The following is a 27,922-nucleotide window of genomic DNA, read 5'->3' as shown; positions in this document are numbered from 1 at the left end:
TTCCTGCGGTGTTCAGAGGTGGGAGACTTGGGACCAGCTGGGTGGGGTCAAAGCAGAGGAGGGAATCATGATCCCTAGAGATTCTGAGTGTCTTGACTCGCCAATTGGTGGAAGGGGCAGGAGCTGGGAGCTGGGAGACCTGGGTTCTCATTTCAACTTTGTCATTTCCAACCTGTGGGACCTCATGCAGGTCCCCTGAATCCTCAGAGCCACGGTTCCCTGACCTGAAAAATGGAAAGATGATTTCATTTCTGCTCTCTTACAGGCTTGTCAAAATAGCCCGGGGGCGGGTGGGGGGGTCGGTCAAAGGAAATTGACAACCTTGATGGATGGGAATCCATGGCTCCAGGCTCTCCTGAAACTTAGCCCAATCCTTCCCTTGACTTCTACCTCTCCTCATCAGTCCCCAGAAGGCCAGGGCAGACTCACTATCCACTAATTTTCCCTTCTTCTCTATATCTTTCACAGAAGATATTTGTCATGCTGGTCCTTCTGGCAAAAATGCTCTCAATGCCCCCATGCACCAGCATGAATGCATTCAGTGTCCCTACTAATTGGTGCCTTAGTATGTTCCAGGTGTTAGGAACACAGAGATGTTTAGGACAGTCAGGGTCCCTGCACTCACAGAGCTCATACACTACTCCAAGAGGAGACATATAATAAACAAATAAATGCATTTGTATACTGGTGTAGTGAAGGGAATAAAATAGGGTGATGTGTTACACAGTGGGGGTGTATTTTAGATTTGAGTGATCAGAAAAGGACCACTAAACTAAGATCTGAACAACTCAGGCAGAGGAACCAGCAAGTGTCAAGGTCCTGGGGCGGGTTTGAGCTTGGACTGTTTAAAGAACAAAAAGGTCAGCATGTCTGGGTTTGTCAAAATTTCTGCCCATCTCCTTTCCTGTTGTCACCTCCGTGATGCCTTCTTGGATTACTTCTCCACCCCCATCCTTTACCTGCTGATTCAGCCCTGTAGTTGCAACCAATCCTGACCACAGTGGGTTGTGATGGACTCTTTACACAGGGGACTGCTAGCTCTTTGAAGGCAGAACTATCTCCATGGCTCCAGGAGCCAGCACTGTTTCCGCACACAGCAGGTGATCATTTGATGAATGAAGAAATTAACCAACAGACAAACAAGTGAAGAAATGCATGAATACCAGGCCAAATGGCTTACTCCTTTACTTGCTTAAATGCCGCCTTCTCAAATTCCCTGACCAAACTACCTTCCCCTTTCCCCCCAACACACCACCCGCAACACCTTCCCAGGCTCACTTTTCTCTTTGCGCATATCCCCATCCCACACACCCTACAATGTGTTTATTTATTATGCTTCTTGTTTTCCTGCAGGACGGAATGCAAAGTCGACCCTGCCAGGGATTTTTCTGTAAGTTGTGCAGAAAGTCTCCTAAGAGCCTAGAGCGGTGGCTGGCACATAGCAGGCATATGGACGTGTGGGTAAATTAGTAAAGTTCGCAGCCTCATGGAACAGGAGTCACACCTGCAAATCTGTGTAACAAACAGAGGTCAGGGCTGGGGTGTGACCTTCCAGCCTCCAGCCAGCCAAGGGGCCCCCAGCAGGTTTGCCGACCTAGGTAGGCACCGAGCAGAACATGCCCACTTTGTTGATGGAGAAACTCCGCAGGGTAGTTTAAGTGGCCTGTGGCAGATGACGGAGCTGGCACCGACTTGGGTCATTTGCTCTCCCTGGTCTTTTCCCGGGCCCCTCTCAGATGCAACTCTGACCCCAGTTCTGGGCGTCTCGCTCTCTTTCCGTTTTGGGAAGTCAGAGCCCGGTACCCTTGGGAGCTGTGTCTGGCGCGCGGGTGCGTGCTGGGAAGACAGCGGGCGCCCGGGTCCCCGAGTCGCCCCCCGAGCCCGCGCCGCGCCCCCGCCCCTGCCCAGCCCGGCCGCGCTGTCAGTCCGCATTAGCGCTAACAGGCTCCAGACGGAGCGGGCTCCGCGCGGGCTTAATGCAATCGGCGCGTTACCTGGGGCGCAGGCTACATTACCAGCCCGGCCCCCGCCCGGCGCGGCCAGAACCAGCCAGCCCGCGCCCCGCCGGCCGCCCCGTGCCTCCCGCGCTACCCGGGCCGCGCGCCCGAGCGCCACGCGGCGGAGCCCAGCCCCGGCCCGCGCCCCACAGCCCGCGGCGGCCAGGCGGGGCACCCGGGATCGCGGCGCTGCCGGACACGTGAGTGAGCCCTGCGCGCCGCCCGGCCGAGGTGTTCCGGGGAGGCCCCGGCTGCGTGCGCAGAGCGAGAGCGCCCGCGAGTTTGACGTGCAGAAAGGTGAGTGTCCGGGGAGGCTCCTGGGGCTGCTGGAGGCGGCACCCATCCGAGCTGGGGGACAGGGAGCAGCAAACGGCACTGGTAGGGTCCCCGCCTGTGGGAAACCTCAGCCTCCGCGTGTCCCAGCCCCACCATTTGGGGGCGAGAGGGAGCGGGCGAATGAGGGAAGCGCTGCGGGGTCCTGCGCCGGACCCACGGGGCGGACAGGGTCAGTCTCCACCTCTCAGTACCGTCTCAGCTCCTCGCACCACTCCCACTGTTTCAATTTTTTCCCCAACAGACGCGCTCTCGTTTTGGAGAACCCCGCGTCCGCCCAGTGTGCTCTGGCCTCTGTGTCTCCGCGCTCCCAGGAGGTCTCAGGAGGGGCAAGCAGGGCGGGATGGCCTAGTGACCGCATCTTTTCCTTTCATCCGCGCAGAGCCTCGGCGTGCTCCCAGTACCGCTGACGTTCCCCTCGCCAACCGCACCCATGCTTTTGGCGCGGATGAAGCCGCAGGTGCAGCCCGAGAGCAGCGGGGCGGACCTGGGGTCCGAGCAGCCCATGCAAGGGCGCAAAGCCGCGGAGCTGCTGGTGGTGAAAGAGCGCAACGGCGTTCAGTGTCTCCTGGCGTCCCGCGCTGGCGACGAGCAGCCCCGGGAGACCTGGGGCAAGAAGATCGACTTCCTGCTGTCGGTGATAGGCTTCGCGGTGGACCTCGCCAACGTGTGGCGCTTCCCCTACCTCTGCTACAAGAACGGTGGTGGTGAGCCCCTTGATGGGCTAGGGTGTTTACTTGGGAGGCTCCCTGTCCTCAGCGGTGGCTGGGAGAGGGGATGGGATGGAGGAGCTGGGACGCGCGCGGGAGTAGAGGAAGCACGCGAGCGAGCCTGGAGCTCAGCAAGGGTCTGGACAGGGCTCCTGGAAAAAGGGCTGCAGTTCCCGGTGGAAAAGGGAAGTGGAGGCTTGCTCCTGGACAGTAATAGACGCATGGGTGGAAGGACAGAATCTGGGGCCCTACGTTGGGTGAGAAGCATTGATCTTTTGATGGTTCACAGGAAGAGAGGCGGAGATCTGGAGAGCTCTGGAAGGGGCACCAGAAGTGCACAGAATGTGACAACCAGGCACACAGGGACCCTAACTCCAGCACTCTGAGCCTTGGGGCAGGGACCTCTGGGCCAAAAGGGAAGAGAGGATGTGGGCTCTCTGAAGGTCCCTGGGGGACTCTGCACTCTTGGGGACAAAGACTCTGGAACAGAGACACACATAGAGAAGCTAGTGTCAGAGGGAACTCCTCTCTCAGGATGGGGGTTGTGTTGCTGGAGGCACCAGAGTGCACAGACTAGGTAGTGTGGCCTGATCCTGGAGGCAGGACGCCCCGCTGATTGGGATGAAACCTTTACCTCCTGGAGTCCTGGCCATGATGCAGGGTGGAGTGGAAGAGGGGCCTGGAGAAAACTCCAGTGGAAGCAGCCAGGATCTCTCCCCATCCTGAGCCCAGTGACAGATAACCTACCTGCCTGGGATGCGAGTCGAGATGGCCCAGTCCAAGGGCAGAGCCCTGGAAAAGGGGGACTGGGGGACAAGACACAAGGTCTTAAGACCTCAGCTCCTTCTTGGTGCCCAAAACACCCCAGTCCTGTGTCCCTTGCTAGAATGAGTTCAGGGGTTCCCTGGGAAAATGATAGGGAGGAAGAAGTTGGCAAAGAGGGTCCCGTTCTGGAAACTTCTCTCTATCCACATCATCCTGCCCTGTGGGGGCTCTAGCTCATGACTCTGAATGGTCAGAGGCAGGCAGGGGGAGGGTTTGGAATCGGGTAGAGGGAAAGCTTGCAACCGGTCCCATCGAGTCTGGGAGCCAGCTGTTGGCTTCAGCATTTGCTCTGGACCCTCGCTCTGGTGGAGACGTGGGAAATGGTAACGCTCTTCCATGGTTAGCTGCTGTAGCCTTTCCAGAGTCTCTGGTTGGCTAAGAGAATTCAGGCCCTTTGGACCCAGGGAGGGAGGAAAGGCAGATTCCGTGTATTTTTAGTGGGTGGGGAGGTGACGAATGAAAGATGGACCCCGAGATGAACCATCCGGCATGTCCTCAGGGGCCGTCCAAGACTGTGTGTCCCTACACAGCGGGAGGCCCTCTCACGCATCAGCAATAATTCTTGGCTTCTTCCCGACGTGAGGCACAGTGCTCGGTTCCATAGGGACCCCCTACGTGTATTCCTCAACACTTCTGCCTGCCAGGGGCTTTAGTCATCTAAAGTGTCACATCACTACACGCCATTTCCCATTATAAGTGTTGGTTGAAACGAAAAGCCCCCCAAATGGTCAGTTGGACACATTGGCTAGATGAATATTCTCGAACTCCCACTGACACTGCGCTCCTGCAGCCATTGCCACCAGCTGTGAACGCCTGCTGCATGCACGGTGATACACAGGGAGCAGGGAGCGCACAAACTCAGCCACTTTGCCACAGGTTCCAATTTTTAGGCAAACTGGGTGGGAATCTCTCTCTCCGTGGTCCGCTAACCCTGCATATCACGCACCTGAGCTGTTCGGTTATTTATCGCTTTGTGTGGTCGTCACCCAAACAGATGAGGGCAGGGCACACCGAGAGCACAGACTGGCTTTTTCCTGCTTCTATCCCAAAGGCTCAAAATAAGGTCCAGATCCTAGGAATGTGGTAGAAGGCACCCAACAGACTTCTATTGAATGAGTAAATGAATGGAATGATCAGACAGCGGGAACCCCCGGCAGTAACTGATCAAGACAGGGAGCTCACGCTGGTCGGATGGGGCCGGCAGGCTAGAGGTCCAGGGACCTTGGCTGTGGAGTCCCAGGTTCCAACTTCTGTCAGCCAGACTTGGGGTGACCTCTCCTGCCTCAGTGTCTTCATCTGTCAAGTGGAAAGAATGGTTTTCACCTCAGAGAGTGAGGATGGGATCGTGTGATATAAGGCTCGTGGCGAGCCAGACAGGGAGGATGTAAAGGGAGCTGCTTCTGTTCCTTAACCACAGTTTGATGATGTGGGAAACGGATGGGAGAGGTGACAAGTGCTCTAAAGGCCTGAGGAGGGGCTGCTTGGGAAAGAAGGGGAGGTGGACAGTCCTCAGAGCTCAGCCCCTTGGGATGGGAAGTGCGTGGATAAGCCTTGAGACAGTAGAAGGCATCCTTGTTGTTCAAGAATGCACGTGAGATCATCTCAGAGACCAGGAGTGCAGGCTGGCGGGAGGGCAAGCCAGCAGAGATAAGGGCAGAGAGGCATGCCAGGGCTCAGCCCTGGAGACCTTGAATGCCATATTAAGGGGTGGGAAAGTTATACCAGTGAATTTGCATTACTGGTCACCATGTCCATGGTTGACCCAAGGAAGCCGTGCAGCCTCTCCCTCCATTTCAGACTGGAAGGCAGCTCCTCTTCTAAACTATCCCCTAGCCCTCTGGGGGAGCTCAGCTTGGCCCCTTTGGAGTTTCATCCCTGCTGAGCTCTCCTGGCTGCTCCTTGGGTATCCGTTCTTAACCATAATTCTAGAATCAGCCACTGAGATGGGCCAGCAGGTTGGCAGGTGGGTCTCCTGTAATTGTGGAAGCAGCCCGAAGACCCAAGTTTGAATCCCAGCTCTGTTTCTCTGGGTGTGGCCCAGCCCCTCTCTCAGCCCAAGTTCCCCATTACAGCAGGAGAGGAGCCTCGATGACCCCCCCAAGACCTATCCTTCTGCGATGACCTGGCTCAGCATCACGCCCAAGCCAGGATGCCCCCTGCATCCTGTTATTTACTAGCCTGGGTGATCTTCTGGTGCCAGTCTGAACATGGTAACCTCCACATTTGGCTGTGCACGCTGGCGTACACTGGAGCATACTGTGAAATGACAAAGGTGCCAATTGTTTCGGCCCCTGGCTAATACTTTCTGAATAAATTCCTGGGAACGATCAGCCTGTCTGAACATCTTCCCAGAGGCCAGCTGCAGGGATGCACACATGTGGGAGGCTACCAACAGGGGAAGCCAGTCTTGGAAATTCTCAAACAGAGAGACAGTGCAAGGACATGGGGGTTATTTTCAGGGGGCTAGAATCTCCCCTGCACCTGTGGTCCTGGGCCTGGCCTGGGCTGGTCCCCGGGGAGGTGTGGGCAGACCTCCTGGGTCTCCGCGTCAGCCTTCCCTGCCAGGAAAGGGGTCTTGCAAAGGCTGCTTCTGTTTGAGATGAGTCCTGTGCTGTCAGACACATGGTCTCTGGGCTCATACACACCCAGGTTTGAATCTGAGCCTGACACTTCCTGGAAATGGAGCCCTGGACTCATCCTCTCAGGCCTCAGTTTCCTTGTGCAGAGAAGGAGAAAGCGTCTACCTTCCGGCAGGATGATGATGTCCATGACATAAGCAAAACTCTCAAAATAGTGTCTGGCACATAGAAGGGGCCAGCAAATGGACTTCTTCCTGTTGTTGTTAGTGTTTGATGATTTTTAACTACAGGCTAGACCCGGGAGTACGGTACGGTCCTGAGTTTTGAGGGAACAGAATCTATTCTAGGAGAAGATTAAGGAAGGGGAGTCAGGCTAGACAGCAGGCACACCTCGGCCCCAGGGAATCAAGAATCAAGAGCTGGGCTCTGCTCTGGGTTCTGAGAGTCTAACCTCCTCCCACTGCTCTTTGCTCACCTGGAAGATGGGGATTAACATTCCTACACCAGACATGTTGTTCTGGTCCCGGATAGTTTTCTTCTCCATTCCTTAGTACACTGAGGGTCTCAGGTACCCATAGCTTATATGCAGGTGGGAACCCTCTTGGCCAAAATATCTGGGCTTCTGGAGGCTGAATGTGAAATGGTGGCTGGTGCTGAGGTCAGAGGTTTGTAAACTCGGTGCCCTCACATCCAGCCTGCCTACAGGAGGCCACCTACACCCTGGGCTTGCCAAGCCTGGCACGGATCGTTCAGCTCAAGTGCATGGGGCCCCCCACAGATAAGTTTGCAGGAACTAGTTGGTGCTCATCAGAGACTAGAGCTGAGTCTGGAACCTGGGATCATCAGCATGAATGAGGCTCATTGCTCTGATCTAGCCAAAAAGGTCTAAAGAAGCTGTTTCCAGCAAGACGGGATTTCACTGGGATAAATGTTACACCCTTTCCTGTGGTCCCAGACCCAACTGCCCAAGTAAGGATTAGGTCACAGTACAAGTGGAGGAAGGCCCTGGAGCTGCACCCTCCACGTGAGTCACCGCTGGGAGCCACTTTCTGCACGAGAAAGCATTTCCAACATGCCCACCATATGCCAGGAACACAGAGATGAGCGAAAGGCAATTCCCCGTAGTCTAGGGCAGCTATCCTAGAAGTTAACGTCATCTTGGATTCTGTTATTGGAAGTCTTATATCCCGGATGAGGGAGATGAGGCTCTACTGTTCTTTGTGGGCAGCATTTCCTTCCAGAATGTAGTTCTGAGCATCCAGGACACCCTTTTATGTTCATTTTCAAGAGACCAGGACCAAGATTGGGAAACCCCAACCTTCAAGGAGCTCTAGGGAAAGCCCAGCTTCATTAATAATAACCAGGTCAGATCCTGCAAAGGTGATAGCAGAAGGAGAATTTTCACATGGGGAGGAGTAACCCTAACTCCAGGTTTCCCGAATTGCACCCCCCAGGGCCCTCCTGAAAGGGGCTAGCGGTGTCCATCTATCAGGACATGGGCATGTTTCCTCGCTGGGGGTGTCGCCTGGTCTCAGAGCCAAGGTCAGCTCAGAGGTCAGCTGGAATGTGTAGATCACTCTGCGGGGAGCCCGCTCCTGGAGCAGCAGGAGCATCTGCAGGTGTGTGCACCCATGCTCCCGCCTGATCTCCGTGAAAGGCAGGAGTCCAGGGCTGCAAGACTCTACTGGGGGATCCAGAGGCCAGTGGGAAGGGGCCTACAGTGGTCCTTGAGGCCCTTAAAGAGAGGATAAGTCTGGGGGAGGAGGAACCACAAGGCGTCACCCCATGGTTCCAATACCCTACCCTGACGGTGTCTGTGTTGACAAACTTGAAGATCTGGGCTTGGTTTGGTATAAGAACTGGAGGTTTTCCCTAGAGGAATGGCCACACGAAGCCAGCTGTTTAGCTGGCAAAGGCTCAGAGGGGATGTTCAGGCTAACACCCAGTGTGCAAAGCATCGCTTTGGACAAGACCGATCTGTTTTGTTCTCCGTGGCTCTCAGGCCAGAAGGAGGGTGGAAAGGGGAGGCTGTGGGGTAGGGATTGAGGGAAAGGGAAAAAGCAGTGCTGGCCAGATGGAGAGGTTGGCCACCAGGTTCAACAAAGCCTCAGCTGACCGTGGGAACCTCGGAGACCAGGATGGTCCCCCCAGACTTGTCCTGAGTTGAGGTGAGGAGGCCAGGACTATGCCCCAATGACAGCTGGTTAGTGGATACAGGTGCTTTGGAAAGGGGACGTGGCCTTGGGTACAGTGGCTGTCTTCAACTGAGGCAGTTGCCAGGGGCCTGATGCCTGAGGGCTGAGCAGTGCTCGCCATGGGGGAGCAGGTTCCTCATTCCTGAGGGGCTTCTGGGCAGCACTGTGGGAGCCCTTTGCGGTCATGGGCTGGTGGTGGCCTGCGAGAACCCTTGACCTCGTTTCTGCTTGTGGACCACACTCTTCTTTGGGTGCAGGGGAATAGCCATCCTCCCTTGGGACGGGGACACGAGGCCCCAAGGGACTGCCTCAAAGCCCCTCCGTGCTGGGGAGCCTCCAGCAGGCATTCAAGGTTGTGCTCTGGGAAGGACCCTCAACTCCCACGGGTGATGGTCGACGCGATTTCCGGTTTGCGGGGCGGGGGGGGGGGCGTTGCGCATGCGCGGCCCTGAGTGATGGCAGGACACGATTCGCATGCACAGAGCACCCCCGAAGTGCCAGGTACTTGCTTCTCCTCCATCATCACCAGTTATCCCAGCAAACCGGTGACACGTAGCCTGTCCTTCGTGCTTTCCCATACGGGCCAGTGCTCCAACTCTCCAGACCCCAGCTTGGGGCCCACCTGGAGTTGGCAGACCCCCCCCCCGGGTTCAGGCTCAGTCCCGCAAGACCCCTCCCACTGCAGATGCCCGGCGAGGTGTCCCACTGTCACCTGGTTCTCTCGTCAGGTGCAGTCATCGGCTACGGCAGCTCCTAGAACTCCGGGAAGCACTGACATACATTCTCCAGCCTGTTACAACGGGTATGCTAAAGGGTGCCAGGGAGAAACACGATGAGGAGGTCCAAGGGGCGAGGTCTGGAAGATTTTCCAGGAGTTTCTGCCCTCCCAGAGTTGGGATGGGCCATCCTCCTGGCACGTGCGTGTGTTCACCAACCTGCAGGTTTTCCGAGGTCTGTAGCTCAGAGATCTTTATGGAAACTTCATCACATGGGCGTCATTGATACCAGCTTCATCTCCAGCCCGCTTTCTGTCCCAGAGGTTGGAAGCTGAGGGAGCTTAAAGTTCCAAGCTTGTAATCAGTGTCTGGCCTTCCTGGGGACCAGGCCCCACCCAGGGACTCCCCAAGAATTGTCTCATTAGAACAAAAGTTCCTCCTATCACCCAGAAAAATTCCAAGGGATTTAGGAGCTCTGTGTAAGACACTCTTGTCATCCTCCCCGCACCACCACCCCCTCCCACCCCGCAGAAAACTGAGAGGTTTTTAAGAGCTCTGTGTCAGGAACCTGGAGCAGAGACCAAATATCTTATGTCATAGGGGGTCTGCCCCGGGGCCTGTGCTTCAGAGAGCCCCATTTGGCCCTCCTCTCCTTCTCACTGAGGCCAGGGCTGAGAGATCCTTCCCCCACCCCACCACTCCAGGTACCCAGACCCTGGATTTCCCTGTGCAAACGCCCCAACCCCCTTCTGGGTCTGCGTGGACCTCCTACCTCCCACCTGTCGTGTGGTCTTGCTGCAGGGGTGCAGGGCCCGGGTTCTAGGGGAGGCCGGGGGACCCGTTTTCTGCAGGGGTGTGGACAGAGCTTAGACATGTGGATGCAGGAGTCCACATGTGTGTGCAAAAGGCCTTGCATGTCGTTGGACAGTGCTGAGGGGGAGAAGAAGCAGGGCGTGGGCAAATGCAGCTCCCCCTATGTTATCATGTGCCATGCAGAGCTATAGGAGGGCAGGGCAGCCTTGTAATAGAACCGTCATGAAAGTCTAGCTGTGGAGACAGAGCATGTTTGATTTAAAAGGTGTGGCCTGATGTGTCGTGTTGAAAATGTGGGGTGTAGCTCCCCACGTGTACTCTTGCCCCCAACCCCACCCGTGCACCAGCGGGGAGCAGCACGGTCTCCTACAGAAATCTCACCCTCTCTCACACCTTATGTTTGCTATGCCTTTGGGGTGTTCGGGAAAGGGGCACAAATCTAAGTCTCAGCACGGACCAGGGTTTTCATGCAGATCTGGTGAGAGCCATAGGCAGTGACCATCCTTATCTGGGCTACAGGCACCTGGGAAATAGGTTTGTGGGTTTTCACTTCTTGGTATATCAAGGTGTGGCCAGAAGGCAGAGTTGGAGGAAAAAGCGGATTCAGCTAGGTCTCAGGGGGCCCTCCTCTCCTTCCTGCAGTCCCACCCTGATCACACTCTCCCCACCCCACTCCAAATCCCCAGCAAGCCTGAGCCCTCCCACCTCCACTGAGCCCCCTGTAGGCATTCTCTCCCCTTTCCTGAGTTCCTCCTCATTTGCCCTCCTCATCGGCCCCAGTGCTTCCCACTCGGAACTTAGTGACCACGGGGCTTCCCTACCTGAGGACTTTTCATTGGCACAGAAGATTCCAGAGCCTCTCTGTGACCAGTAGGGTTTCCCATGTAGTGGTAGGGTGTCAGGGAGTGTGCACTGGGCTAGAGGTGGTGGGGCAGATGTTTTCCTTACGAAATTCATCCGAAGGCCATTAGTCAGAGACCCTTTCACGGCTGACAGTGCTCCCCATGTGTTTGTGGGTGTCAGTGCGAAGGAAGCTCGTGAGTGTGCACAAGTGTGCATCTACGTCCATGCATAGGTGCTGAAGGCTCAGGAGGTATGCCCTGTAGGCATTTCTCCAGGTCTGCACACCAGCACCTGCAAAGAGCATTCCAGAATCAAGACAGGATTGTGGGCTTGTGGCCCCCGAGGTTCTCTGCTCTTGGGGCCTCGTGCGAGGCTGTTTGCTGCGGGTAGTACCACACATGAATGTGGAACAGGCCCGTGGGAGTGTGGTGGTATAGACCTTGCAGGACAGTAACTTCTAGAAAGCGTGTAATCCAGCCTCAGTTTCCCAGGAGCTACTGCAGGCCTGTTTCTAAGAAAGGCCTCCTCAGTTGACCTCAGTCACCCCGGAAATCCCTTTCCCGCTCTTCAGCTCTGCCCAAGCTGCCTCCGGATCCTTCTGCAAAGGGGTTTGGGTCATCTAGCTGGTCAACGTCTTCTTGGAGAAGAAGGCACCAGCCACCGGGCAGCTTTCTGGGTTTTAGCCACACTCAGCTGTTCCATCATTCTGGAGTGTTCTTGGGCTGTTTGCTCCCAACTCGGTGGCTGGTCCACATCAGACACATTCAGAGAAGAGCCTCGGGCCCGTGCAGACCCATCATCTTCCCTCCTTTTCTCCCTTGCTGGACTCCCAGCCAAGCACAAGAGAAAACACATCCCAGCCTAGGCAATCTCATTGGCAGGTGCCACCCAGAGGTTTAAGAGTTGAGAAAACTCTCCCAGGTGAGACACCTGGTTATCTGGCTGACGTTGCTTGTTCCCTTTTGTTATAGAAAAGAATGTCTTGTTGTCAGCAGTAAACCACAGGGCGGAGATCTAAGCCGTGATTCCCAGCTTTTTCCTTCCCCACTGTCCTGTGGGCCACTGACTTCGGTCTTCAGACCTGTCCTATTCAACTGTCAGATAGCTCTATTTCCCCTCCTCTCTGGCTGTGGTCTCCCAAGGGCAGTAGTGGGTGGCCACAGGCAGGGCGGGGCACAAAGAGATCCAGGTTGGAAGCCCAGCTGCCTATTTCCTAGTCTGGACAAGATACTGGTGACTCTCTCAAGGATGGCTTTACGTGAATAATTAGTGTGTGGTTTACAGATGACAGGTGCTCGCCAGTGTCACTGTCACCAGCTAACGCCATCAGCATCACCGCCCCCACTGGGATTGCTGTCCCACCGTGGACAGACGTGGGCTCAGGTGCTAGATCAGCCCTCTCTGTGTGGGAGAGGGGCAGGGGTGGAGTTTGACAGCAGGGGCTGAGCAGGGGATGAGAGAGGTGGGCGTCTGGGCATTGCAGGGAATTCAGGCATGGAGCAGGGGATGGAGGGTGGGTATGACCAACAGACTAGATGGTCTAAGCTGGCTCCAGACCCCCAGGGTCAGAACACAGAACACTCCCCTCTAAGACCCTGTTCAGTCTCACGGTCTTCACTGAGGCTGGAATGTTCTGGAATCTGCAAAATATCTTGGGAATGGCTCTGGAGCTCTGAAGGCAGGCAGACCTTGGCCCGAACCCCAGATCCATCCCTGACTGGCTGGGTGACTTTGGTCAAGTCACTTGATTTCCCCAAGCCTTCATTCCCTCCTCTGGAAAATGGGTCTATCAGGTGCCACCTCAGATTTTTCTGGGTAAGGTAGATGGGATCCCAGATGTCCAGTGCCCAGTGCCGACTCAATACGTAGGAGGTACTCACTTTCTGGCAGTTTCTTTCCTGTGCCCACCATGCTGGGCCATCTCTTGCTACAGCACTTCATGCTTTGTCCTCTAGAGCCCCGGGCTTCCTCAGGAGAAACCCTGGGAAGAAAGTGGAGACTGAGAGTCTGAATCATTGGGCGCGTCCGACCCGGGGAGCCATGTGACTTCAGCGTAATCCTCTGTAAAATCGAGATGGTAGTCGTCTCTGCAGCTTAACACTGGTGTGAAGATGGAATGAGACCTTGCCTGGAAAGTGCTTGGAATGCAGCCCAGGACGTTCCAGTCCTCATGCTACTGTCAGGAAATATTTCCCAGTTTCTGCACTTTGCTGGTGTGGGTGGGCCAGAGAGCGTTTCGTTTCCAAGGTTACGGCATCTCGGCCAAAGGCCAGAGGCAGGGACGAGTGTGGATCTGGCCCGGCCACCTCCAGCTGCGTCAGGAAAAGGAGTTGGCATTTTGCTTCGGTCCCGCTTGTAGCCGGGGCTGACACGGCGCGTATCCCGGTGAGTCACCTCGTGGCGTCAGAGCCCCGTGAGCTCACCTCGGGGCTGCTGGGCACGCGGAGGGTCATCTCTGAAACTCAACCGTGGCTCATCCCACTGGGAACTCTCCCAGGGATGAGTCGCTGCCCCTTCCTTGGCAGGGCCCCCCCCTCTAGTTTCTGCTATGCCCCGGGTGGGCTCCTTCCCTGGTCAGAGACTTGCTCCGGGGTTTGGTTCCCCTCAGCTGCCTGTCACAGGGGGAGTGAGCCTCATGGGTCCGAAAGACCTGAATGCGAATCCTGCTTCTGTCACTGACCAGCAGTGCCAACAAGACTGTTTCAACTCTGCCCTCAGTTTCCTCCGACATAATGACATAGTGACTCTATCTGATGATGTCTCATAGTGAAACTAAGAATCCAGTGAGATTGTGTTTGGGAAAGCCCCCCGGGAACTGAAAATGAGACAAATTAGAAACTCAGTCATAGGTGGGCACGTCTCTCTCCCTCTCTGATTGCCATTTTCTGACATCTCCCAGGAGGCTTTGGGGCGATTGGACTCCCCCAGAGCGTCGGTTCGGGCAAGGAAATGTTCTGCGGTTGCAGGAATTGGGTAAAGGCTGTACCTCTTAGCATCCTCATGGCACACTCTGTGCCTGGGTATCAAAGGCTGGAAGAATCCTGCAAGAAACAAGCCCGTTCCGCTTTGATGAAGCCAGATTTTACTGCTCGGCCCACAGAACCTCATTAGCGTGACTGATGGTTCTTCTTGGTGCACCCACAGTTGCCATCAGTGTGACGATGATCTGTATTCGTGGCTCTGTGTCACTGTATTTATGTGCCAAACACCCCTGGGGAAGTGGCCAGGGACCCGGGAAACAAGGACCCTGAGGTTCTGGAAATGTGGATCCAGGCACCCCGAGGGGCAGGCGCAAGGCTGGGCAGGGCTCCGGGGAGGTCACATGCTGCCTCTCTGTCCTCCAGGTGCCTTTCTGATTCCATACACTCTGTTCCTCATCATCGCCGGGATGCCTCTGTTCTACATGGAACTGGCCCTGGGCCAGTACAACCGAGAAGGAGCGGCCACGGTGTGGAAGATATGCCCATTCTTCAAAGGTAAAGCATGGGTCTGGGGGAGTTCAAGACCATCCACAAGATTGCCCTGGGGGCCCTTGGAGAAACTGCTCCAGAGGTGGGATCTGAAGTAGAGCGGACCTCTGAGGCCAGTAGCGGGGGAGGTCAAGAGCACCCACTGTTCAGTGTTAAGGGGAGAGCCCTGGGTGTGTCAGGAAGAGCTTAGCCTAGAAAGTCTAGACTCCTGGGGACCAGTTCCGCTTTTACTGCTGAGTGAGCAGGGGTTGTCTGTTTTCCACGTGGGAAATTTTTATGGAAAGTCACAAATACCCAGCTCCTCTCCACTCATGCTCTCGTGGCAGAGATGTGGTGAGCTGCTCGTGGGCCTTTCCAGGCTCAGCTAGAAACCTGTCACACCATCTTGGATCCAGCAGCCACCACTGACTGATCACAGCTGGGAAAGGTGATGAGGCCTGCTTGCATTTGGGACTTGGAGCACATCTGGAGAAAGTAGCCATAGCAACTGGCCTTTCTTGGCTCCTGTACCTTGACGAGAAGGGCATGGAGTCAGAGCCAGCGCCTCCCAAGCACTGGTTAGTGACCAGGGCCCAGATGATACTGAGGGCCGGTATGATTCCCATGCACCTCTTCTCAGCTTATATGTGTCTCTAACCCCCTTCTCTGTACTCAGCCCTGTAGTAGACACAGGCTGGTACAAGAGGCTTGTAAGACATGTGTATTGGTTAGTATTGTTTAGTTTCCAGAAATCCCACTCAAAATGACTTTAATGTAGAAGAGAATTAATTGGCTTATGATATAGTAAAGTCCAAGAGTTTTGTGCCCATCTTCAGGTGCAGCTTGATCCAAGTGCTTGGATAGGATTACCTGGAATTTCTCTCCACCTCTGTCCATCTGAAGTCAGCATTAGCATCCATCTCAGGCATATTCTTCTCAGGTACCATCAAAACTGGCCATCAGCAACAATATGACCTCCTACCAAGTTTAACAGTGACACAATACATCAAAAACACCTTCCATCATCTTCAAAGTTCCCAGAGAGGACTCTCATTGGTTTTACTTGAGTCATAGACCCATCTACCAACTGATCCTTGTGGCTCTGGGCTAGCAAAACTCTGAATGGCCACGTCTGAGGCATGTGCCTATCGCTAGGTCAAGGACGTGAGGGATTAGCCTTACCCAAACCTCACATACTAAGAATGCTTAAGACAACTTCCTTAAAGCAATGCTGCACAGACAGAAAAAGAAATTCTACCCTAGGCAAAAGCCTAGAACTAGCTAGCCATGGGGAGCTTCTGATACATTCAGGAGGGTGGCATTGGCACATGCACGAAGCAGATGGTTGAAAGTAGGGCCAGTGCTAATCAGGGAGTTTGTTTGGGGTTCCCCAGAAGCAGGTCCTGAGACAAGGATTTGTGTAGGGAGTTATTTTGGGAGGTGATTCTAGGAAGGACTGTCAGGGCACAGAGAAGGCGAGTCAGCCAATAAAGGGTGTGTCATCAAGCCGTTCCACCGTGCACAGCGGCTCACCCCACAGGGAGAGAGTATTAGTGGACCTCACTGTCACTGTTACTCCGCCCCAGGGGTGAGGGACCCGGGGTACTCACTCCAATACCTCCGTCCACTCTAGTACTTACACTCTGGCTGCTCCCTGGGGGCAGTGAGGGCCTGGCACTCCTGGCTGGCCTGATGAGGAAGCCGAGGGGCCCCAGGGGTGAGAGAGAGCATTCGGGCAAAGGGCTGGTGGGTTCCCAGGGTGTATGGGTGGGGCTGCCGAAAAGGAGAGGCAGAGGGGTCAGGTCGTGCCGTGGTTGGAGCTGGCTCCCCAGGAGACGTGAGTGGCTCTGGGACGGGGCCAGGGGTAGCCCCCTCCTGACCTCGCTGTGCCCCCCACACAGGAGTGGGCTATGCCGTAATCCTCATCGCCATCTACGTTGGTTTCTACTACAACGTCATCATCGCTTGGTCGCTCTACTACCTCTTCTCCTCCTTCACCCTCAAGCTGCCCTGGACTGACTGCGGCCATTCCTGGAACAGCCCCAACTGCACCGACCCCAAGCTCCTCAACGGCTCCGTGCTGGGCAACCACACCAAGTACTCCAAGTACAAGTTCACGCCCGCAGCAGAGTTCTATGAGTAAGTCATCGGGCGCGTGTCCTACTCACACGGGCACACCAACCCCTGTGCTGGGCCAGACCTGGGCCCAAGGCTAAGGAAATACCCCGAGACGGGAGGGGACACCCTAGCCATGGTGTGTGGGTTGTGTTGGGCAGCCAGCACCTGTTAGGAGCTGAGGATCTGGTCATGGATGGGACAGTGAGGACCCTGGGTTCTGGCAGGGGACAGCCGGGCTGGGGAGAAATGCCCAGGTCGGCAGGCAGGAAAACAAGAAAGTTTGAGAGAGTCGATGTGCCCTCAGGAAATGAAACATATTTTCAGGAGTGCAAGTGCTCTAAGGAACCAAAACCAGGTATGTGGTAGATAGAGATGGTTGGGGAGGTGAAGGGGCAGGAACATTTGCTCCCGTGGTCAGGGAGGGCTTCTTTGAGGAGGTGACAAGAGAACAGCTGAAGCCAGCCAAGGGAACATCTAAAAAGGCTCAGCCAATGGCACTGTAGCTTGAACCCCAGTGGAACGGATCCCGAAGCTGTCACCTGGGGATACCGGCGGGGCAAGGAGCTGGAGCTGGTGTGTGAAATTTGAGAGGCGGGAGGGAGGCCAACCGTGAGCAGCTCGGGGGAAACATTTGGACCGTGTGTGCATGAGAGTCACTGACTGGTGATAGAAGACAGAACATCTTTTTTAAGAAGACACTTTAGATACTGACATCATTTTAGACACAGAAAGTTATAAATGTAACCCCTGGAACTCTCGTATGCCCTCCACCCACCTGACACCTTATAGAACCAGAATGCAGGGAGTGAAATCAGAAAATGAATGTTCCTGTGCTGTTAATTAACCGGCTACAGAACTTTTTTATTTTTAATTCATCAGTTTTCCCACTCGTGTCCTTTTCTGGCCCAGGATCTGCTTCCCCTTAGTCTCCAGACTGTGGGAATTCTTTGGTCCTTCCTTGAGTGTCATGACCATGACCCTTGTGAAGAGTAGTGGTCAGTGATTCTATAAAGGCGCCCTCCGTGTAGACTGGTTTGCTGTTTTCTCCTGGTTCAACTGAGCTTAGGCATTTTGGACGAGAATCCCGGAGGGAAGATGCTGCATCCTTCCTGGTGCTCCATGCTGGGGCAGCGTGGGGGCACGTGATGCCAGTCTCTCATTACCAGGGGCGTTAACCGTGGTTGCTTGGCTAAGATGGGAGCAGCCAGCTCCCTTCTGGGTGGAGACAGCATTATTTCTTTTGTCATTCACAAGTGTCTTCCCCAAGCCACTTAAGGTTATCCAGATATCTTGTTTCTTGTCATCCTCCGACCCACAATTCTCGAGCACCCCTCAATGACCCTTGCAAGCAAAGATGATTGTGACAGCGTTGGTCTCATTGTGATTTTTCTATTCCCATCATTCTGTCTAGATTAATGGGTTGGAATTCTTCCATAAGGAAGAGTTATCCCTTTCCCCCTCTGTATTCATTCATTAGATCACTCACAAATTCATTTTTTTGAGATACCATGAACATAAACATAATGTGAATTTCAGGTGTATAGCGATTTGAAACATGTATACATTGCAAAACGATGACTACAGTAAGTTCAGTGGACATCCATCACCATACATAATTACAATTTTTTTTCCCTTGTGATGAGAACCTTTTAAGATCTACTCTCTTGGCAACTTTCAAATTTATAGGACAATGTTGTTAACTGGATTCCCTACGCTGTGTGTGGCATCTGCAGGACTTACTTATTTTATTTATTTATTTTTAAAGATTTTATTTATTTATTTATTTATTTACTTATTTTTAAAATATATTTATTTATTTATTTATTTGACAGAGAGAGATCACAAGTAGGCAGAGAAGCAGGCAGAGAGAGAAGGAGGGGAAGCAGGCTCCCTGCTGAGCAGAGAGCCTGATGCGGGGCTTGATCCCAGGACTCTGGGATCATGACCTGAGCTGAAGGCAGAGGCTTTAACCCACTGAGCCACCCAGGTGCCCTTTATTTATTTATTTGTTAGAGAGAGAGAGTGCAAGCACAGAGTGATAGGCAGAGGCAGAGGGAGAAGCAGGTTCCCTACTGAGCAAGGAGCCCGATGTGGCACTCGATCCCAGGATGCTGGGATCATGACCTGAGCCGAAGGCAGCCACTTAACCAACTGAGCCACTGAGGTGTCCCAGGACTTACTTATTTTAGAGTTGGAACTTTGTCTCTTTTGACCCCCCCTCACCCTGTTTGCCCACCCCCACCCCTGCCTCTGGCAACTACCAGTTTATCTTCTTTATCTATGAGTTTGGGTTTGTTTTTGTTTTTGTTTTAATGTAGGTTCCACATATAAGCAGGATCATATGGCATTTGTCTTTCTCTGCCTGACTTATTTCGCTTAGCAGAATGCCCTCAAGGTCTGTCCACATTGTCCCAAATGGTAGGATTTCCTTCCTTTTCATGGCTGAATATTGGGTATAGAGACACCATAGTGTGTGTGTGTGTGTGTGTGTGTGTGTGACTTTCTCTCCCCCGCCCCGCACATGGACACACACACACACACACTCCATCATTCTTACACATTCACATGTCCGTGGATGTCTTGTTTCCATGTCTTGACTCTCATAAACAGAGCTGCAGTGAGAGCATAGGGGCGCAAGGTATCTTTCTGACTTAGTGTTTCCACTGCCTCCGGATGAGTACCCAGCAGTGGAATTGCTGGGTCATAGGATAGTTCTATTTTTAGCTTTTTTTTAAAAAAAGATTTTATTTATTTGACAGAGAGACACAGAGCATGAGCAGAGGGAGGGTCAAAGGGAGACCATCCAGGACTCCAGAATCATGACCCGAGCCTAAGCCAGACGCTTCACCGACTGAGCCACCCAGGCACCTCTGTTTTTAACTTTCTGAGGAGTCTCCGTACTGTTTCCCACAGTGGCTGCACCCGTTTGTGTCCCCTCCCACGGGGCACGAGGGCTTCCTTTTCTCCAGGCTCACCAGCTCTTGTAACGTCTTATTTTTTGATGGTGGTCACTCTAGCGGGAATGAAGTTCTGAGAGCTCGTGGTGGGTTGGATCTGCGTGTCCTCATTCACTCATTTCTGTCCGTATGGGCTCATGGGTGGTTATTTTATTTTATTTTATTTTATTTTATTTTATATCCAGAACCGTCGACATTTATCTTGTGATTCCCTTGAATCCTGTCATCCTCTCATCCATCCTTTTATGTCTTGAGGCCTGTCTTAGGCCACCCAGTGGAAAATGTTTGCACAGCGGGCTCTTAAGAATGGAGCACATGGACTGTGTTTATTCCTGGGCGGGGGGCTGGGAGGGAGGCCTGCTTTAGCAATCTCGACATGAAAGTCAGCAGGTAGGTGGGAAATCCTGTTACAAGCCATGGCGTGGGATATGGAAATGCCACTGGGACCTCACTCTCAGGGTGTATGTGGTCTGGAATAGGTGTGGCAAACTGTTCTATGAAAGACCAGATGGCAAATATTTGGGACTTTGAGGGCCTTCTATGTCTCTTGCCTATTCTGCTTTGCTTCCTTTTAGCCTTTCAAAAAATAAAAACCATTCTTACTCGCAGGCCACAACCTGGATTTGGCTTCGAGGCTGTGGTTTGCTGACTCCTGGTCTAGAGAGGTTCTCTATCTGTGTAGTTCAGTGAAGGAGCCACGTGTGGCCAGTGGAGCCGGGGAAATGTGGCCAGTGTGACCGAAAAGTTACATTTTTAAATGCTATGTAATTTTCATCAACTTACCTTTAAAGAGCTGCATGAGGCCGGTGGCTATCACCTTGGGCAGTTGAGGTCCAGAGGAAAAAAGACAGATTCATAAAAAACAACACTAGGACCAGCATCTGTCAGTCTGACGGATTCTCTACCCCAAGGACCTGGGAGTGAGTCCCGGTTATCTGGAGACTGGGGTCCCTTTGGCCCAGTTTCCATCCCTGCCATCTCAGGACGGTGGAGCCAAGGAGATACGGTTTGGTTAAAAGGGGCCTCTGGAAAGTCTGCTGCCTTCTGGGGCTCAGGAGAATTAGGGGCTCGGGACCCAAACTGACCCTCCATGAGTCCTCACAGCAAATTTGCTAAGGGTCCCTGCCCTGCATGTCCCCCTCCCTCCCTCTGTGTTTCCTATGGATTTCCAGCTGGTACATGCAAAACTATATAGGTTTCAGAATTTGGGGGGAGAGTCCATCATGGTCATCAGATTCAAAGCCTTGCTGCTACATCCTTCCTGTCTCCCTCAATGTCCCGTGAACAGCTCATTGCTCCCCACACATGTTCAGCTTTCTGCTGACTTCCTTGTATGCATGACTTCGGTGGAAGCCTCACACCCACCCCATGAGGTTTCTGTGAGTCTTCCCCTCAGTGCACACACGAAGGGGCTGTGAACAGTTGCTTCCTCTGTAGATCAGACCGTGAAGCGCTGGCCCACGCCCCCCCACGGCCAGCATTGTGCAGAGCCCAGATTCGGGCCTGGGCCACCCGGGACCCAGGCCTCCATGAGGGAGAACCTGCTTCCACTTTGCCCCTAGGAGGTCCCCTCTCCTCACCCCAGCCCCTGCCTTGCCAGTCAGTGAAACCCAGGGCCCGCCGTTCTCCTCACCGCTGACTTGTTCTGCATTCTGGTCATTATCAACGGTCATTTTCATTCTGAAACGTTGTCCTAGTCACAGCTCACATTTGTCTGGCTTCAATTATGCCCCCATTGTTGCATGCCGTGGTTTTTCACCCTGAGCACTGTGGTCTGGAATTGTTCTTGTTCTACGCTTGAGGGAACGGGCCCACGCAGGAAATGACTTGGCCAGGGTCATGCACGTTACAGCTGGCGTCCGAACTGGAAGGAAAGGCCAAGTTCCCCATTCGGGCCAGCGATTCAGAACCACGTGGAGAGCTTTAAAACACACAGATGCCTCGACCTCGCACCCAGAGGCCCTGATTTCGTGGGTCTGGGTGCAGCCAGGGCCTGGGGACTCTTATGAACAGCTTCTGCGGAGCCTCTGATATCAGAGCCACTCTGCCTTCCTGTCTCAGACAGCAAGATTCTTCCCGGTTCAGGCTGACATCCCAACAGTGTCCTATTGTGGGACATCGAGGACCTCCTTTGGACTTCTTCTAAAGAGTGGGGCTTCAGAAAATTCCAGAACCTTCCGGAAGCTTGCGGGTGGAGGTGTTAGGCGTCTGTAGTTCATGAGTGTGGTTTGGACCAGAAGGCAGCTGAGGAGGATGGGCTGAGGGTGCCGCAGATACAGGCCACCGGCTCCTCGCTTTGCCCATCGTCATCTCGTGCTAAAAGAAAGGCATGATTTTTCTTTTTGCTCTTGGCGACCCTTGTCCTTGTAAATTAAAATGGAAAAGGGTAGTGTCGGTGGGCTCTAGTCTAGTCATTATTTGGTTCCTCTGCGGCGTGCGTCTAAGTGGCGAGCAGGTCAGCCCCAGCGGAGACCTCACCCCCACCCCGGCAGGAGGGCAGAGAGGCCAGTTGGGTTTTGAGACCCGGATCACTCCAACCGCAGCTCTAGACTTCTTCCAGGCGTGGCTCAGCTGTGAGCAGGTTACCGTGGAGGAAGATGGTGTTCTTCCATGAGCGGGGCTTAAGGACAGGGGGCCTGCGGTGGGGAGCAGCCTCTGGGACTCTTTTTGGCAACTCTGCTCTGCAGGACTCACCCCCGGGTCCTACCCTTGCAAGCTTCCCAGCACGGTGCGTGCCAGTCACCACGGCTCTCTTCCCACCCAAGCCCCACTTGGTTTGCAGGCATGGTGGAGGTGGAAATTATGCCTATCTCACAGATAAGAAGGTGGCGGGTCAGGTTTTTAGGGAAGTGGCAGAGCTGGGATCCCAGCCCATGGGGTCTGGGCCAAGGCTCTCCTGTCTTCCTCTTCCATCCGTTCCGGATGCGCATGCGGGAGTCTCTCCAGACAGAACATGAGACAGTGGTGTCTAGAACTCAGGGAACTCAATGTCTCAAGTTCCAAGGCTCACCTTTCTCACCTCGAGCTGCCTTCTGTGCGCCTCGAAGTCACTGAGGCAGAAGCTGCTACTGGATTTTTTTTTTTTTTTTAATGGCACATGGCCCTTTTGTCTCAGTGTTTCTGCTTCGTAAGAATTGGCCCGTCTCAGTCTGGGGAGGCAGCGAGGAGGACTCCCAGTGCCAACCCTGAGGAGGCCAGGTCCTTTTTTTCTCTTTCCCCAGAGCCTGCTGGCCGATTTGGTTTCCATCTTGCACTCATTTAGGCTGATGGATTGAAAACACCATCCAAGGGAACAAAACCGCTACTCTCCCCAGGCCCCAGGCCTGAAGCCAAGCGGCCAGCGGCTAAAAAGAAAGCCTGATGCTCTAACTTTATCTGTAAAAGGGCACTCCTGGTGAACATGCTCAGGAGATAGAAAACGTCTACCCCCTGCCTGTCCCTGTGGGGCAGAGAAGTCCCCGTCAACCCCAGAGCTAACCCTCTGGGCCCAAATGTCAAGGAAGAAACTGAGCCGGTTTGGCCCACTGACTTCGGAAAGCCTGGATCATATACTTTACGATGATTCATTTTCATTAAACTGCTGGAAAAGTACAACAAACCCCAGTTCCTTGTGGTAAACTTTGAGGCTTGGGCCTGCTGGGGAGAGCCTGGATTCACATTTCCTTTCCTGGGAATCAGCTCAAGAGTCTGGCCTTTTCCCTGGCAAATATCCAAACAAGCCCCGAAAACCTGAATGTGGACTTCACATGCACGTGGGGGCCTTCCGACTGTACACTGTCCCTCCAGCTGGACACTGGCATCATTTTAGCACATTTCAGGCCAAGTTGAGTTGGTCCAGTCCCTTTTATCATCATTTTTTAAAAAAATATTTTATTTATTTATTTGACAGACAGAGATCACAAGTAGGCAGAGAGAAAGAGGAAGCAGGCTCCCCGCTGAGCTGGGAGCCCGATGCGGGGCTCGATCCCAGGACCCTGGGATCATGACCCAAGCCGAAGGCAGAGGCTTTAACCCGCTGAGCCACCCAAGCGCCCCTTTTTTTCATCATTTTAATAGTCAAATGGGCCAAATGGATGGTGCCACCATTCAATCCTTGGCCCATAAAACAATGAAAAAGCAGAAGGAAGAGTTGGATGGGTTCATCACCTGATCTGGGTTCTCTGTCTTTTAGAATAGGCCCACCCTCTGTTCTCCTCCTCCTCCTCCTCCTCCTCCTCCTCCTCCCCCTCTCCCTGCTCCTCTCCTCCTCCTCCCCTTCCTTCTCCCCCTCCTTCTCTCCCCCCCATTCTATCTCTCTGTCTTTCTCTCAGAGCATAGGAGAAGAGCCTGTCAGGGCATCATTTTGAGCTGACACTAGCCAGGCAGACAAATTGGGTCAGGAAGTGTGTTCTAGATGGAAGGGAACAGAAAGTTCCAAGCCCCAGAGCAACAAGAGCTTCAGATGACAGAGAAATGACAGTGGCTGGCCATGGCCAAGAGCCCAGGGCTGGGTGTGGTGAGACAGGGGATGCGCTGGGCAGGGGACAATTAGGAAAGACCTCAGGTTCTGGAAGGCTTATGTTTTTATCCTTTGGACCAGGATTTCATAACCTCCACAGTTTTAGCATTACGGGCTAGGAAATTCTCTGTTGGGGCAGAGCTGTCCTGTGCACTTGGGATGTTTGGTAACATCTCTGGCCTCTGCGCATGAGACAGGAGCAGCATCTCCCTCCACTCCAGATGGGACAACCCAGATATTGCCAAGCAGCCCTGGGGAGGCGGGGCCAAAACTGCCCCCAGCGAGGACAACCGCTGTTGGAGGTGATAGGGACTGTTTGAGGACTCAGGGGTTGGGAGAGTGACAGATTAGGACACATCTGACCGATGGTTCTATAGCAGCCCAGACTGTATTAAGAGGTCGCAGAGAGACTGGGTAGTGGGGAGGCGGGGAACATCTGTACAGTCCAGGGGGAAGAGAATGTGCGTCTGGTCTGGCACACGGCTGCAGGGGTGGGGGTGGTGGTAGCAGACCAGGAGGCAGGACTGGGGGGGCCATACACAGAAGCTGATTGCATGGGGCAGCTGATGTGGGGGAATTTAAAGCCACAGCGTCCGGCCTGGGGGCCTCAGGGATGGGAGCCGTCTGGGGCGGGGATACGCGGGCCTTTGTGGGTCACACAGCTGTGCTCACTCACTCACACTTGCTTGCCTGCAGACACATGTGCCCATCCATGTCCCCCTCTGTCCCTCTCTCCCTCTGCTGAAGCTCTGCCCCTCCTCTCAGCTCACCTGCTCCCCCATGCCCAGCAGAGAAGGTACCAGCCATGCCCGCAGCAGGGGGGAGCCCCCCCGCCGCTGACTCCCTGGGGCTAGCTCCCTCAGCCAGTTTGGGGGCACCCTTAGCTCCTTTGCCACTCCTTGAAGGCTGGGACAGTCTCATGATAGTTACAATTACCATTCGTGGAGCATTTCCTGAGTTCCCTGAGCTCTAGACACCACTGTCTCATCTGTGATTTCATCCCCATGAGAAGCACTTTCCTGAGAAGGGAAAGGGCTCAAGGTGGGGAATGTTTGCACCAACTCCTGTGCCCACCCCCCAGCCCCACGGGAGCTTCCATGTGGCAGGAGCCGACACCTGCTTGTCCACAGCCGTGTCCCCAGATCCCGACACTGCCTGCCTCATCGCAAATGTGCAGAATGAGTTTGCACAATCAGAGCACGGATTCGGGCTGCCTGTCCCTGGTGGCAGGACCAGGGCGGGAGCCCAGGTCTCTCTGACCCCCGTTCTGGGCCTCGGTCTGTTTGCCTTCAGGTTCTTGCAAATAATAGACATCAGTTTGGAAGGGATGAATAAATGAACGCATGAGTTCACGCCCAGGGACACTGGTGGTCTCCTCAAATGCAGTCACCTGCCCACGGACAAGCTAATGAAGTTTCCAGACTCAGGTGCATTTTTCCCACAAGTGCAGCACCTTCAGGTCCCAGCGAGCCCAGCCATCTGCCTCTGCTTGCTTCTGTGGGCCCCTCTGACACTCTAGCATACCAAATATTCCACGCTCACATTTTCTGAACTTCTATGAGCCTTTTTTTTTTCCCCCTTAGGCACAGAAAGCCAACTTTGTTTTGCCAGGAAAGTAAAGACAGTTTCTAGAAGACTCAAGCTTGCTCTAAAGAAAACCTATAATTTAGACAGACCTCTTTGCAGGGGGGCGGGCGGGTGGTCTCAGCTTTGGCTGCCCAGGAGAATCTCCCGGGGAATTTAAAAGATGCTGGTGCCCAGGCCCATTCCCCCATGGGTTCTAAGTTAATTGGTTGAGAGCAGGGCCCAGACATCAGGACTCGTTAAAAAGATCTCTGCCTGATTCAAATGTGCAGGGTAAGAATTTGCTAGGCCTCCAAGTGACATTCTCCATACCTTGAATTTCTCTTTTGTGGCGAGTGGAGGGAGTGGAGGACAAAGAGGAGGGAAGGAAGGAGGGGAGAGAGAGACAGAGATGCAGACAGGCAGAGAGACAATTGACAACCCCCGCCCCCCATTTATCCACTGCGGTCGTGCAAACTTTTGCCATTAGTGTGTCCTCCTTTGTCCTCCTCTAGGGAAGGGCAATATATCAAGATACTTTTAGCTTTTAACACTAGTGGCCCTGGACGGTGTAAGGGACCTGGACAGAAGGGTGAGGACCCCTCCAGGTTGGGGGAGGAGCTGCTGGGAGAAGTGAGGGCCTTTAGGAGGCTGACCCTCTGGGCTCCCTGGCTCCTCTTGGGTGGGTCCTGGGTCTCAATTTTTAGAAGATGGGTTATTGAGTTTAGCAAGAAAAGTTGTAAGCAGTTGTTCTTGGTCCACTAATATTCTCTGAGTTAACAGGTCTACCTGTGAGGCCCGGGTTTAGCACTGGGGACCCAGAGATGACCCATCCACCTCCTTACTCCAGGGAGAGCCTTGTAGGCAGCCAGCCCTCCTGTGGCAAGAGCAGGCATGGCTTGGGAAATGAGCCAAGAGCCATGGGAACTGGAAGGATTGAAAGATCCATGCCAGGGGTGATCATGGAGGCCTCCCAGAGGAGGTGACATTGGAGAAGGCCTTGAAGGGTATCGGTAGTTTATAGTCTCTGAGTGTGGAGTGCAGTGGAGGACAGCAGGGACGAGTTCTGGGTGCCCTTGAAGCTCTCTCAGCTCCCAACCCTGGTCATACTTTATTGTGACTGTGCTTGTAATCCTGTCACTGGTGCTAGAATGTAAGCTCCCCCACACACACACACACAAGGCATCGTGTGCTGGTGAGGCCCAGGATGAACCTGCTCCCAGAGGGCCCTCACTGAGGGACAAATGATCTGGGTTCAGGAAGAACATCTTCCCAAGCTGTCCCCTCTTCCATGGAAACAGTTCTGCCTTCTTTGTCTTGTAAGGATGTGGAATTGGGGGGCGGGGCACCTCCCTCCCCTGGGACCTGGTCTACTATTTTTTCATTTGGTCTAACTTGACCTTCAGGTAGATCCTAATGACTCAGATTAGATTCTAATTAGCAGTTGGTCATTTTCTGTGCAATTCTATTTATTGTTTCTTCACGGTAGATCAAATGAGGAATCCCAGTAGTCTCCAACCTCATTTTTCTTGTAGTTGTTTGTTTTCCTTACTTTCAAACACCTCACTTCTTATTGAAGGACACCACATTGTAAAGAAGTGCATATCACTGAGGGGTGGTTCCAGAATGCCACAGATGGATCACAGCCATATTACCAGTGCCCAGATCTAGAAACGTGACTGACTAGTGTCCCAGAAATTCCCATAGCATCCCTTCCCATTCTCCCCCACCTAGGGAGCACCTCCCTTTCCTGACTTCTAACTCCTGGGGTTAGTTTTTCCTGTTGTAGTTTATATGAGTGGCATTAGACAGAAGGTACCAACTTCTTTGGGTTTGGTTTTGAGTTCTCACAGAATTTTGTGTGAGCAGTCCATTCATAGAGAACTGGTTGCTTCATGATATCTCATTTTATGAATGTATCATGATTTATCCATTCTACTGTGGATGGGTATTTGAGTATTTTTTCAGTTTGAGGTGATTGTGATTCATGCTGCTATGAACATTCTAGATATGTGTTTTGGTGCGCATAGGTACACATTCCCGTTAAGTGAATATCCAGGAATGGAGTGGCCAGGGCACAGGATATGCCTACCTTTAGCTTTTGTGGTTCTTCCCAAAGAGAAGGAATGTTTGTTCTCATCTTCGTCCCTAGACAGGGATGTCTAAACTCAACAACGTGAACATTTGGGATTGGATGATTCCTTGCTGTTAGAGGCTGTCCTGTGCATTGTAGGACGATACTGGTCACAATCCTCCAGATGCCAGGAGCACATCATTGTCCCCCGGGATGGTGGGGGGAGTTCAGAGTTACCCCATCGCTCCTATT

The 27,922-nt window shown here is 53.6% G+C and overlaps 1 protein-coding gene across 1 annotated transcript in view; it reads left to right on the top strand.

Annotated features, from left to right (window-relative positions):
• Nucleotides 1-2,432: 2,432 nt before the first annotated feature.
• SLC6A2 (solute carrier family 6 member 2) overlaps nt 2,433-27,922 on the top strand; it is a 43,245-nt gene continuing 17,755 nt past the window's right edge. Inside the window, exons 1-3 of the mRNA XM_032854447.1 lie at nt 2,433-3,037; nt 14,356-14,487; nt 16,362-16,599. Coding sequence (XP_032710338.1) covers nt 2,764-3,037; nt 14,356-14,487; nt 16,362-16,599 — 644 coding nt within the window. The 5' untranslated portion in view covers nt 2,433-2,763. The remainder of the gene's footprint in view (nt 3,038-14,355; nt 14,488-16,361; nt 16,600-27,922) is intronic.

The sequence above is a fragment of the Lontra canadensis genome, unplaced genomic scaffold (genome assembly GCF_010015895.1).
Source record: "Lontra canadensis isolate GAN:19392208 unplaced genomic scaffold, GSC_riverotter_1.0 scaffold8, whole genome shotgun sequence".
In the NCBI taxonomy this organism is placed as follows: domain Eukaryota; kingdom Metazoa; phylum Chordata; class Mammalia; order Carnivora; family Mustelidae; genus Lontra; species Lontra canadensis.
The sequence above is the reverse complement of the archived record's forward strand: the minus strand, read 5'-3'. Positions and strand labels throughout refer to the sequence as shown.